Source organism: Cottoperca gobio, chromosome 23 (genome assembly GCF_900634415.1).
Source record: "Cottoperca gobio chromosome 23, fCotGob3.1, whole genome shotgun sequence".
NCBI lineage: Eukaryota > Metazoa > Chordata > Actinopteri > Perciformes > Bovichtidae > Cottoperca > Cottoperca gobio.
In genome coordinates this window covers 12,997,311-13,010,772 of record NC_041377.1, presented here as the reverse complement: position 1 = coordinate 13,010,772, position 13,462 = coordinate 12,997,311, and the positions used below count along the sequence as shown (strand labels likewise).

The 13,462-nt window shown below is 43.7% G+C and overlaps 1 protein-coding gene across 1 annotated transcript in view; it reads right to left on the bottom strand.

Annotated features, from left to right (window-relative positions):
• Positions 1 to 257: 257 nt before the first annotated feature.
• foxp2 (forkhead box P2) overlaps positions 258 to 13,462 on the bottom strand; it is a 97,586-nt gene continuing 84,381 nt past the window's right edge. Inside the window, 8 exon segments of the mRNA XM_029461975.1 lie at positions 258 to 402; positions 4,275 to 4,606; positions 5,504 to 5,573; positions 5,851 to 5,924; positions 5,926 to 5,973; positions 8,347 to 8,448; positions 8,622 to 8,725; positions 9,705 to 9,915. Coding sequence (XP_029317835.1) covers positions 258 to 402; positions 4,275 to 4,606; positions 5,504 to 5,573; positions 5,851 to 5,924; positions 5,926 to 5,973; positions 8,347 to 8,448; positions 8,622 to 8,725; positions 9,705 to 9,915 — 1,086 coding nt within the window.

The following is a 13,462-nucleotide window of genomic DNA, read 5'->3' as shown; positions in this document are numbered from 1 at the left end:
AAGAGTTTATTCTTTTTAATCAGACATCTCATGCCTGTCATGTTTGGGGATCCCAAAGGGCTGCAACAAAGAGTTCCTTTGGACCAGTCTCCATCCGGATGCATGCTCAATAAATAGTCCCAGTGGTGAGAGAGACACAGAGAGAGTCAGCTGTGGTTGCTTGGACTGTGGAGTGGTTTCTAGTCTTGCAGGAGGTCTGTGTGAGAGAAACAGTGTGGCGGGGTGAAGGGATACGTCGACCAAAAACTGTATCCTAGTCACTCAAGGTCTTCTGATAAGTTCCCTTCCTCCAGCTCCCGGTCGTCGTCCAGCTCTGGACTGTGATTGGCTGTCGTCACCAGTGACATCGGACAGTCGTCGTCATCCATGTTAAGTGGCTCCTCCTTCACGTGAATGGGTAGCCTGTGACATAAGCACATTGCCGATAAATGTTAGATTTTTTTTAATTAAAAATTCCTGCAGCCAAAAGCACTTGTTTGAACTCGCACGTCATTTTTAATGACCTGCAAAAGGACAGTAAGAAAATATAGCAATGCTAATTATTACTACAAATAAATACATTTGTGGAACAGAGAGAGGGTTTCTGGTCATCAATGTGTTCACAGCTCACAGATAAATATTTTGTTGTATCAAAAAACTGGCGCATAACAGCCATGACATGAAAAGTGAAAGTAACAAGCATGTTGTTTGTGAGACGCTAATTCGACATGATGCCTCACGTCTACTGTAAGTAAGCGAATGAAAATTGCATGAAAAACATGGCCCCTGTAAGGCCGATAAGCTGTGATGTTCCAGACATGTTTGGCATTTTAAAGTTTACTGATGACACCAGGTTGAAATACATGAAAAAGGAAAAAAAAAGGGGGGGGGGGAAACAGGCCACATGATAAATAATGGAGAATTTCTCATCCCTGAGCCCCCTGGAGCAAAGGCAGAGGAGAGGCTTTTTTATCTAGTTAATAGAAAGCGCAGCCACTCGTTAATATGCAGGGGCTGTGCATGTCGCTCCTCAAGAGGAAAAACCGGCAGCTACGTTCTGCCATTAATCAACTTCAGCCCCGGCAGTTCGCTCGGACACCATGATACATGTTTTTAACTCTAAATGGATGAATATCTTTAGCCACTGTCAATAAACGCCGGCAGGAAGCAGCAGCAGCAGCAGCAGCGCTGAGAGCGGGGCGCCTCTCCCTTCAGAACAACAGAGGAGTGGGCGGAAGAAAAAGTGTTGGGCGACTAAAAAGAATAATAATGCTGTCACACACAAACAAGGCATAACATGATCCGGGGCCCTAGTTGGGGAGAGGGGTTTGTGCCACGATGATAAATCTGACAAAACCTAATTATTTCTGACACATCAGATGCATCAGAAAATCCCTGAAGACTTTGAAAGGGGAGAGTGGGGAGAGAGGGAGACTTATCAAGTGGTGGTACGTTAGGACGCGTCTCATAGCCTCTCTCCTGGGTTGCCTTCATCAGTGGAAGGGGGGGGGGGGGGGGGGGTCTTTGAATTGTAAAATATATTTTTTAAAAGGTACAGATGACTTTAATATTCAGAGGCAAATACTGTAAATTAATATTCTGATGTGTTAGGATGAAGAGCAGAGGCTGATCTGAGCAGGATGCAAGCAGAGTGATGAATACAGGAAATAATTATGTTTTAAACTAGGTTTTATAGACTAAATGATAAAACATTTGATTAAAAAAAATAAAACAGAATAATGAATCTCTAGTAGATTAAGATTAACCATCAATCTTTATCCTCAATTATTTTAGTATTTTATTGTCATAAGAAAGTAGCAAACATCATATGCACATTTTTACGATTTATTTAGCATTAATAAGCAACATTATGATTCAGTTGTACCAACTGTAAGGACATTTTAAAGTGATTATTAAGATACAGTATTTGTCAACAATTATAACGTCTCCTATGAATACAAATATTATATTATTATTACATTTGTGTTTTACTATCTTATCATGGGAGGAGTTAAGCTTGTTAATATAAACACTAATATGCTTGCAACCACATGATAGTGTGTTACAAACCATTTATTAAATGTTTAATTACTGCTTACCACAGGTCTCCTCTGTTATTCTAATATGCAGCTCGTAAGGTGTGGCTTTGAAGAAAAGATATGCAGGGCCATATTCACCGGCCTGAGCTTTCTGACACTTTATTAAAATATGTGGGTGAGCCATTTAGCACTTAATGGCTAGCTGCCATTATTGAGTCACTCAGGAGTAAACGCCGGACTTTGCGGTGCCATAAATACGCGGTGCTCTGCGCGGGTGTGTGCGTGCTCTCGAGGTGCCTGCGCTCACATCAATTGGAGATTAGCACCAGCAATCATGCAGAGGTATGTCAGGGATGCAAATACGGTCATTAGTCCAAGGGTCTAATGGTAGGTTGGGGGACAGGAAAGGTGGTGTGGGGAGGGGGGAGGGAGGCGAAGGCAGGGGTGAGGACCGAGGGGGCAATCAAAGATATTCAGAGCATCTCACTGTGATTCATTGACAAAGAGGGTTGGTCGCCAAACAATTAGTCGGGACAAGTAAGAGCGATATTAAACAGATTTTATTTTCTTTAATCTGACATTTCTAGGAATAAATATTCCACTCTGGTTTTACAGTTGCAGAGCGTTTCCTGCTATACAGTACTGCTTCTTTTAAGCATACCCCTAAGGGTGTACATGAGTGTATTGCACATGTATACACACACACACACACACACAGCGTGGCCTGGGGCGCTCTGGTTTGCGGTTAAGCAGTTAGCATTAACCTTCAGACGCAGAGGGGTAAGAGAGGTTTGCCTAATTGTTGGATTGACTTGGTTGTGCTGAGGAGTCCTCTCCTGAGAAAGGCCTTCAAGGTGATGTACTATTTAGTTTAGTGCTACAAGCCACTCCATTATTTAAACAACATCCTGGAAAAAGCCAGTCATGAAAAACACATTTCTTCCATTTTGAGGTTGTCGTGGCCGTGTAAAGGCAGGCGGTGATGGAGGGAGGGAGGGATGGATGAATGCATCTCATCCTCCGCAGCCACTCATGTCAGTGTCAAGGCGGTGTGGCCAGAGAGGAGAGAAAGCAAGCGGGAAAAAGAGGAGGTCAATGCTGTCCAGTTACTAAAAGTTGAATGACCTGAGGGAGTGGCAACACTGGGAAGTCTAGAGCTGGGCACATTTACACACACCCCATTTCAGAGAGGGGTAAACACGTCCTAACACATTAACGTATAGACGTCTGGTAGGGCTAACCAAACACTTTTCAGTCCACGCAGATACACTCCATGGAGCCTGAGTGCATCCTTTATCCATTACAGGAGTGGTTAGCTAATGTCGGCTGACTTTGCAACATGAGCTTTGATGGACAGAGGATGAGAATCCTTAATGTGTAAATTTCTGTTTGTCTCAGAATGTGCCTTGTGAGTGTTTCCCTGCATGCTACGTTCACCCCACTGAGGGCTCACGCGGCGGACCTGTGTGACATCATTTCCTGAAACTCACATGACATAAATTTTTTAAAAACACTCTCTTTCTCTCTCAGCGTCATTAAAACGGGGATGGGAGGAGGACAGATTTTTTTTTCAAGTAATTACACTAGCTCATTATTAATAGGAACAGTCTTGCATAAAATATAGCAGCTAAACCCCTATAATGCACACAGTGGTGTAATTAAAGACGAATGTGTAATAGAGCCTATTTATAGAATTAGAACCGTTATCCAAAACGTCAGCCTCACCTCGGCTATTAGCACAGTGCCATTGGAATTGCCACAGCAGAGAGAAGCCTTGCTTGTGATACAATACATACTAGAAACTGAACCTTGCCCTCGGGTCATGGCATACAGAAGAACATACTGGTAGTGTGGGTTAACTATCAGGCAATTAAACTAACAAAGGGCACAAGGACAGCGAGTGAATTCAGTGTAGAGTGGAGGTGGGGGGTGGAGCATGTGCTTGGATTCTCAGAGAGGTACTCATAAAAAAATGTGAGATGACACAATTATCCCTCAAATACTGCAGCGAGTGAGCAGGAAGGGATTCTGGGTTACAGCATAATGAGTTTTTATTTTCATTTGACTTTGTACTCCTGCTCTTTTAAAAGAAATGATCAAACGAGCACCAATTAATTCTAGTCGTGTGTGTGTGTGTGTGTTATAAAAACAGTAAATAATGAGCCCTAATTACCATGTAGTGATCGTATACATCCATGTGTGTAGCTGCACACATGGATGCAATAACAGCTGCAGGAGTAATCTGTAGGAACTCACATGTGTACTGGTGGGGAGTATCCGGGGCTGCTGTGTCCGTTGGTGTCCAGGTGATCGAAAGAGCCGTTGAGCCCCTCGTGCATGGCGTGCAACAGGGTGTGGGGGCTGCCGCTCATTATACCTGGGGGGCTTCCCCCCAGCATTCCCGGTGGACTCCCGCCCAACATTCCGGGTGGACTTCCGCCCAAAAGTAAGGATGGACTTCCGCCCGTCAGCATAGACGGGTCACCGCCGAGGAGGCCGTGGCAGCTGCCTCCCATCGGGCCCGTGGAGCCGCTGTTCATGAGGCCGGGGGTCCCCAGCATGGGCAGAGAGGTCTCTGCCAGGGCAGCCTGCAGGAGAGAGGGAAAAGGAGACATATTGAGGAAGAGTTGGAAGGTTGGTAAGAGGTAGGGAGGGAGTTACATGAGGGTTGAGGGAAGATGGGGGATGGATACGAGGGTATAATCATGTGGAAAAGAGTGTACGGTAACGTAGGGTGTGTGGACGGAGAGACGGGAATCAAGAGGATGATACAAGAGGAAAATGTGGCAGGTGAGAGAATGACAAGATTTAACATAGTAATTATTAAAACACAGTTGTCTCATTCTGAAGTTCTTTATTCTGTTGCAGGCTATTTTTCCCCCTGTGACACCTTGCTGACAACTACCTCCCCCCAGCTGCCATTCATATGCCCTTGTATGGAGTGGCTATTAAAAAAAAGTCCCCCAAAACTTTACCTCAAAATAATAAAAACTCCTGACACTTTCGCCTGCTGCGCATTAAAGTTATATACAGTGATTAAAATTTTAAAGTTTTGCCATGAGCACCTCGCCGGCGTACACTATGAAGCCAAATCATTTATGACAGCTTAGATAAATATTAATGCACATGCCCTTGCATTTGCACATGCCACTATCAATCTAGAGTGGCTGAAAGTAGGGAAAAAGAACGGAAAGAAAGAGAGCTGCTTCCTGATTCGACCACAGGGTGGCCTTCTGAGTCTGACGGTGTGCAGGAAAGAGAGGGAGAAGGGGTGAGAAAAGAGAGACGAAGGTATGAGAGAAGAGATTACAGAAACAGAGAAAGAGAGTTAGAACTTGCTTCCTCTTATATCTGCGCATACTAATGTGGAGCCCTATTGTTCCCGGAAACCACGCTCATTCAGTCACTCACTTGGTCAATCAGTCAAGCAGTACTTCTGCCTGTCAATCAAATAACCAGGCAAACGGTGAGTCAGAGTTTCATACCTGTAAGCTGGCGTTTAGTGCAGTTCCATAGCCAAGACTGGAGGGCAGGTTCTTGACAAGTGAAGGGCTTCTGGACATTTTAAAGAAACCAAAAAAAAGAAATGAGTTCACATTGTAACTACTGGTGTACGTAATAACGTTATCAATTTAAGCAGAAAATACATCAAATATTAGAAACTAAAGAAAATAATTGCATAGCCGGAAGACTATACAGCACATATAATTAAAGAAGCTGACAGGACGGTGTGTTTCAAAGAAGAGGACAGAATGTTGGGGGCCGTTTGATTTCCCTCTACATGTCGTTGACCTTCAGATCTGGATGTAAAGAGGTGTGACAGAATTCGTACCCTGTGATCTTCTGCGACCTGCGTTTCTGGTACTCCATCTCATCCACCGTCCACACCGCCCCCTTCACGTTCTCCTACGCGCACAAAGCACTTGTGCAGACTGAGGTTGTGGCGAACAGCGTTCTGCAGAGAGACATGACACACAGGTCAGAGGGATGAGGTAAAACGAATCATATTCATTCATTAACTAGAAGAAAAAAAAAAGGCTTGGAAATTGATTTTTTTCTTGCATTTTGAAGAAATTCTTAACATTCACGCACCATTGATTTAATTAGTAAAAATTGAGTGAGAGCGAATGCTCTTACAAGTCCTGCACACAGTACATATCAATCAGAGTAAGTAGGCTAAAAGGAGGTAATCAGCATAGCGAATGGCTTATGGTGGTGACAGAAGTGGTAATGCCGGCCTTGATAATGGTGATGTCAGTAACCCTTTCGGCTCCAGAAAAGCATTTCTCTTAATGGACACATCGCTTTAAAGATGACAGTATTGCAAGAAAAAAAGACAGTCGTCAGGAGGCCCTTGTGTCAGTGAGAGAGTGTGTGTGCATGTAGGAATCAGGAGGATTAAGGTGAACTGTGTCTGACATCTATATGTCCAAATATTCTCCAGGTGGTGTCACATCTGGCGTTGAATATATGCTTACATGACACAATTATCTCTCAAAAGTATCATCAAAGCTGTATTTAAATTAAAACAGGATATGTCTCTCACACAATAAACCAGTGAGATGTTTTCATTAGTTACAAAATAAGGAGAAAAAAAGCCCTCTTATATTAATACGACCATATGACTGTAATTAAAACATGCATCAGACTCTACAAATAATAACCTCGGCTTTAATATCTCTGCCTCTCATATTTATCATGTCCCTTCGCTTGGTGTGTACTGCTCTTTCTCCAAGAAAAAGGGGATTCAAAAAAAAAGAAAAAGAAAAAACTCATAAGCAGATCTCGCATCTGACCTGAAAATCCCAGGATTTGATTGATCTTAATGCCCATGGCTCTGAATATGATAATTTTAATATTAATGAGCAAATGAGCAGTTTTATTATGCATGCTATATAGTTAGAACTAATAAGCTTCTGGGTGAGGGAAAGAGAGAGAGAGAGAGAGAGAGAGAGAGGAAAGTGGGGTGGGGGGGGGGGGGGGGGGGGGGGGGGTTGAGTAGATCCCTCTTTTGAGCTGTTCATTTTTTTCTTTTCTTCTTCAAAAAAACAAATTCTCTCAGTTAATCAAATGACAAGCCCATCGCTGATCATCCCACTAATGCTTACAAAGGGAATTGTGGATGCAAATGGCTCACCTTGGTCATTGTGCGGGGCCGGGACACCAGATCTTTCTAATGTCATTGTGATATCATTGCCATTGAAGCACAGGAACAGAGGAGCATTTTCTTTTTTAGGAAACGATTTTAAATGCTACATATGAATGTAGTTGTGTTGTTTTTGTGCTGCAAACAGCCACAAAACCTCTGAGAACACATCTTGTCATAACATTATTACACAGCAAAACATGGCCCGCTACTGTACCTAACAAACTAGAAAAGGGCACCGATCTTTTTGCATGCCCTGCTGAATTGGTGATCACACGGCCATGTGCTCATTTGCATCCCAAATCCAAATTAATTCACTTTGCTAAATCTAGTGCTGCGCCATGTCTTGCATACTGATGAGCGGCTGGTTGAGTTTTCCCTCCAGTCCTCTGTGCAGCCACAAAGGCTAAAGGCGGCTAACGAATGACGTGCAGGGGCCACGGGATAAAACACTGACGCTCAGCGGGGCTTTCTTTATCAGCAGGACAGACACACTTCTGGTTCAAACGTGTGCTGCAGGAAAGACATTTTTTACCATCTTTGTGGAGGCAGACAGGACAATAAAGTTGCATAGACAGATATACAAATGGTCCCTTTTGTGTGGGTAAATGAAGAGTGCTCCCTCCATGACAGGCCAATTCTCACTTTCCTCCCTGCTTTAGTTCCACATGAACACACCCTTAACCCCTCTATAAGACACAGTTTATGTGTGTGTGTACGCATCTTTGGCCTACAGCTGAGAGCTGGTTAACAGGCAAACAGCCATCTTTCTTCCTAATTAACCGATGATACAAAAAGGTAACAAAAGATAACAAAAGGTGCTGATGATGGAGTGGCTGCTCTATAATTAGTGCATCACAGCCCTCTCCACTCCTCACCAAGTCCTCCGCTATTAATTGCACCAAATTAGAAAAACGATATCCGAGGCAGAATAATTCCTTCGGCTGTCATTTCCAAACAGAATAGGCGGAATGGCGGAAAAAATAAATAAGAGGGATGAATGGGCTCTATTCAAGAGAAAGGTTAGAGAGAAGGGGAGAGGAGTACTAATCGCTTGGTGCTGGGTAAATATATGCTTTCTTAAGGTTTCTGACTCCAGCGAGAGGAAGGTAAGAGGAGTGAAAGGGCGCAGTGAGGTGAAAGTGGAGGGTTGCGTGGGGGCTGAGGGTTCATCAAGGTTACCTTCCAAGTCGCAGCATTGCGTCTGAAGTAGGCGAACGTGCGTGTGAACCAGCTGTAGATTTCATTAAGCGTTAACTGCATGTCGGCAGAGTCCATGATAGCCTGAAATGAGATGACATCAAATAATGGTTTACTAACGAGACCACATAACTGACACACATACACACACACACACACACACACACACACACACCAACGGATTGAGAGAGCTGCCATGATTCATGCAGCAATTAATTTGAATCTAATCAGGCAAAGTTAATTTATTTCCCACTCACCTGTCTTATGAGGGTTGCATAAGTAAATGGCGGTCTGACATCTGCGTTCTTATAAAACTCGTAGTTTGGGGCAATCTCCGGAAAAATAAATACTGTGTCACCACCTGAAATAATTGGTAAATGTGAGTCCTTTAGGTATCGCATTTACTCAAGGTGTCATCAAATTAAAAGGGGGGAGAGAGAAAGGGGAGAAGGGGGGAGAAAAAGAGGGTGGGGGGTGGGGTGGGGTTACAGGCAGCATATCAAATGAACATTTTCTATGTCTAACAAAATGCATTTTTAATTAATCTCTCTCGTGAGGGATCTTAAACACTAATACGTCCATAAAATGAGATCCGTGTAGTTAGTTAGGGTGAAGTTGAATAATTTATGTGTTCACACTAAACACAGAGAGAGTAAATATAAACATCAAAGACGGACCGTTTAAAATGCAAAGCTTAATACTTGGAATGTCTTAATGTAATAAATATTGTATTTTTTCCCCATTATTATTTGAACTTAATTAACATTCATGTAATATTTATGCACAGAGGAAGTTCTTGTCTATTTACATATAGAGTGATTAAACACAGGCTTGCTTTTATAAACCCACCAGACGTCTCACATTGGTAAGACCAACAAGCCTCTGTGGTTGTGTGTTAACGTGCATGTCTGTGTGTGTTCAGAAAGGACTAGAACACCATTATGGTTTGAGGACTATTAATAGCGCCGTGTTCAGGGTTGAGGGATCACGTCATTTGAAATTTCCACATTATAATGTCAATAAATGTGAAAAGACATTCAGTTTAAAAAGAGGTACAACGTTTTTTAATCCAAGCCAAATCAAAATGTCTTAATGTCTCAGTGTGTGTGTGTGTGTGTGTGTGTGTGTGTGTGTGTGTGTGTGTGTTTCATGTTCAGGCTCATTAAGCAGGTACATTTCCTTAGAATACAAAAAATCTATACTTTTATGTTGCCTTTTTCCTCAGGATTTACATGTAGACAACCACATTGTGATCAGATTTGCTTGAAAGTGAATCGCCTGCGCTGACGGGACATTTGTGTGCTTCTGTGTGGTGTTCAGTGCCGAGTAGTTGGTCCCACCTGACGACAGAGGCATGGAATATTTGTCCGAGTGGCGTCTGCGCATGGCTCCCATACTGGGGACGTTTGCTCCTCCCAGTATTGATGGCACCTGGGGCATGGCCGCCATGGGTGTGATAGGTGCTGTGGGCGTGGTGGGTGTCTGAGGTAAGTTGGGGGGCGATGCTGAGGGCAAGTTCTTGGACATGGTGACGCTGGACACCAAGTTGAGCTGGAGTTGAGGGAGAGAGGGTGGAGAGGGGGAAAGAGACAGTGGCAGGGGAGGGAGAGAGAAAGAGGAAGGCGTTATTTTGTGGTTTCTCTGACAGAGCCGAATGTCTACTCTCCTCCTCTCTAACACAGCTGTGTTTCCACTAACAAGGCTCGTGGAGTGGAGCCAGCCCATCTCCACTAATTACAACCACCAAATTGTATCATAAGAATTCTAATTAGAGAACGCTGTTCAAGATTATCCAACGATCAGCCTCCGTGTTATCCCGGCCCCATCTCTCTTTATCTCTCTATTTATCACTCCCTCCCTCCTCCTCCATCTCCCCCACTACAACCACCCATAATCCTTTTACACTGAAGCAATGAGCTGCTACAAGAATTCTTCGCTGTTTGGTGTGAATTGGGCTACAGGGGTTACCTGACGCAGAACCACAACTCATGACATTATGTTTGCTATGAAACGGACAACCTAATTTACTATTGTGGCCCCATTGTTATAAATATTGGCAGCAACTCTTATTTAACCCTAACCCTCCAAGCCAGCTCAGCAAAAAAAATACGCTATTACTTCAAGAACACAACTGGAAGTCATTATTATAACTAATAGTAGAAGTTCATGTTCTTTCTCTTTGACTATACACTTACAAAACCTAATAAACTTGGACGGACAGTTATGGGGACTCCATACACACTCACATTCACTGTCTTTGTCCGCTGCACTCCTTCAACATTAGGGACCAGAGAGTATTTAGTCATCTCTGGCACGAATGCCAACTGTGCTCGCTAATCGTCCGGCTTTTCCACCACTTTTGCTTCCCAAATCTCATGTGAGAGGCTCTAACGACTGGAAAATTCCTAACTGACCTTTTAGTCTCTGCGCTAATTTAGTTGGAATGGTAATGACATCGTTACATATTCAAACCAAATTGCCTTAATTGTGAGTCTACAAGTGGAATGCATTCGACGCGAGAGTCTGAATTAAAAGCGACTTGAAAGAAGGAAGGGAATGGGGGGCCGAAGGCACCGAGAGATAGAGGAGCGAGGCTGAGGAGAAGATATCAGCGGTCATTTGTGGCATGTGTTGATAAATACGATAAAATGTCAAGTTTGAGAGACTCCGGTGGATGTAGGGGTTTTCAGATGATAATTATATGCCCACTTAGCTGTAATGAGCTGCTACAGTGATGGGCTGGGACAAGGCTGCATGTACAGGCCTCTGCTGAGTACAGAGAATGAGGATGGTCGTTGGGGGGTTATGTAAAGTATATACATCTACATACTGAAAGGTGTGATTGAATATACACGTCCCATTATCAGAAATATCTACTTAAGACAATGATTAAAGCCGCATACTGGACAGTACCATGTCTGTTCATTCCCTGCACCCGGCTACATGCAGCCAACTCAGACACTGAACTGTGAAACAGCAACAGCACTTTCCTCTAAAGGGAAGTTGATAAAAGATAAATGCCTTCATGTGCGCATATGGGCATGTATATCTATAATGTTAAAACATCATTTTTGCCGCCTCCTAACCTACGAGACACGGCAACAAGCGTGACATGTTTGCAGGCATGCAATCCCATTTCTTTATTTTTTGGCAAAATAGAATTGATTAGTCAAATGGATGGAGGAGTGAGCACTTTGTCACCTCTCGCTCATCTGAATACACATTTAAGGTTGAGAGAGAGAGAGAGAGAGAGAGAGAGAGAGAGAGAGAGAGAGAGAGAGAGAGAGAGAGAGATCTTATTATTCAGAACTTGCAGCCTTGCTAACTTTGATTCTCATCCATCCATGGCATGGCCAAAAGGTAGCATTTAATGAAGTGTGATTCAGAGAAGAAATGGGAGACGGTGCACTGGCGTCTTGTATTCGTCTGGCATTGGTTGTTCATGGGCTTCACTAATGAAAAAATAGGACTTATTTTCAGCCCTGATGGGCTAACGCAGACTATTCGTATTTATCAAATGTCTGGTTTATACCCTGCACCTCTGATCTACTGGGTGTGAAATCCAGGCTGCAATTTGAAATCCATCAACCATCTCGTTATGTCACTTTGGCCACACACACACACACACACACACACACACACACACACACACACACACACACACACACACACACACACGTTGTTCCACGAGCCCAATCTTCATCTTACCTCCCCTTACAAAAAGGGGAAGCTTAAAACTGAGGACTTAACTGTTTGTTTAAGAATTCTGTCAGAATTGCCCCCACCATCAATGCAATTAGCTGCTCTTTCATGTGTGCTTTATGTAATGCAATACTTCATTAGCATCATTCATTCATATTCAGGCATGGATTATAGGCTGCAAATGCTTTATTGGACGAGATGAAACCATGGTGCTGGAGTTTTGAAGATTATAAAAAACAAAATACAGAGAGAGAGAGAGAGAGAGAGAGTAGAGAGTAGTAGAGAGGAGAGAGAGAGAAGAGAGAGAGAACAGAGAGAGACAGAGAGAGAAGAGAGAGAGAGAGAGAGAGAGAGAGAGACAGAGAGAGAGAGGACAGAGAGATAGACAGAGTAGATACAGAGTAGAGATAGAGACAGAAGAGCAGAACAGAGACAGAGACAGAGAAACAAGAGAGAGACAAGAGAAGAGCGAAGAGGAAGAAGAGAGGGAGAGTACAGATGAGAGACAGAGAGACAAGAGAGACATAGAACGAGAAGAGGACAGAGAGGACAGAGAGAGACAGAGGAAGAGAGAGAGAGAGAGAGAGAGAGAGAGAGAGAGATAGACAGAGAGAGACAGAGAGAGACAGAGAGAAGGGAAAAAAACAGAGAAGACAGAAGAGAAGACAGAGAGAGGAAAGAGACAAGACAGCAGACCATATCAGAGATAGACAGAGAGAACATAAGAGAGACAGAGAGAGATATACAGAGGACAGGAGAGACAGAGAAGACAGAAGAGAGAGACAGATAGAGACAGAAGAGAGGAGAGACAGAGAGAGACAAGAGTAGAGAGAGATACAGAGAGAGAAGAGACAGAGAGAGACAGAGAGAGACAGAGAGAGAGAGACAGAGAGAGAGAGAACATAGAGACAGAGAGAGAGCAGAGAGACGAGACGAGAGAGACAGAGCAGTAGAGACAGAGAGAGACAGAGGAGAGAGAGAAGAGACAAGAGAGAGAAGACAGAGAGAGACAGAGAGCAGAGAGAGACAGAGAGACAGAGAGAACAGGAGAGACGAGAGGAGACAGAGAGAGCAGAGAGAGAGTAACCAGAGAGAGAGAGAGAAGAGAACAGAGAGAGAGATCGAGAGCAGAGAGAACAGAGACAGAGAGACAGAGAAGAGAGAGACAGAGAGAGACACGAGACAGACAGAGAGAGGAGACGAGAGAGAGAGACAGAGAGAGAGCAGAGCAGAGAGGAACAGAGAGAGACAAGAGAGCAGAGACGAGAGAGAAGAACGAGACAAGATAGGAGAGACAGAGCAGACAGAGAGAGACAAGAGGGAGACAAGAGAGAGAGAGACAAGAGAGAGACAAGAGAGAGAGAGAGACAAGAGAGAGACAGAGAGAGAGAGACAA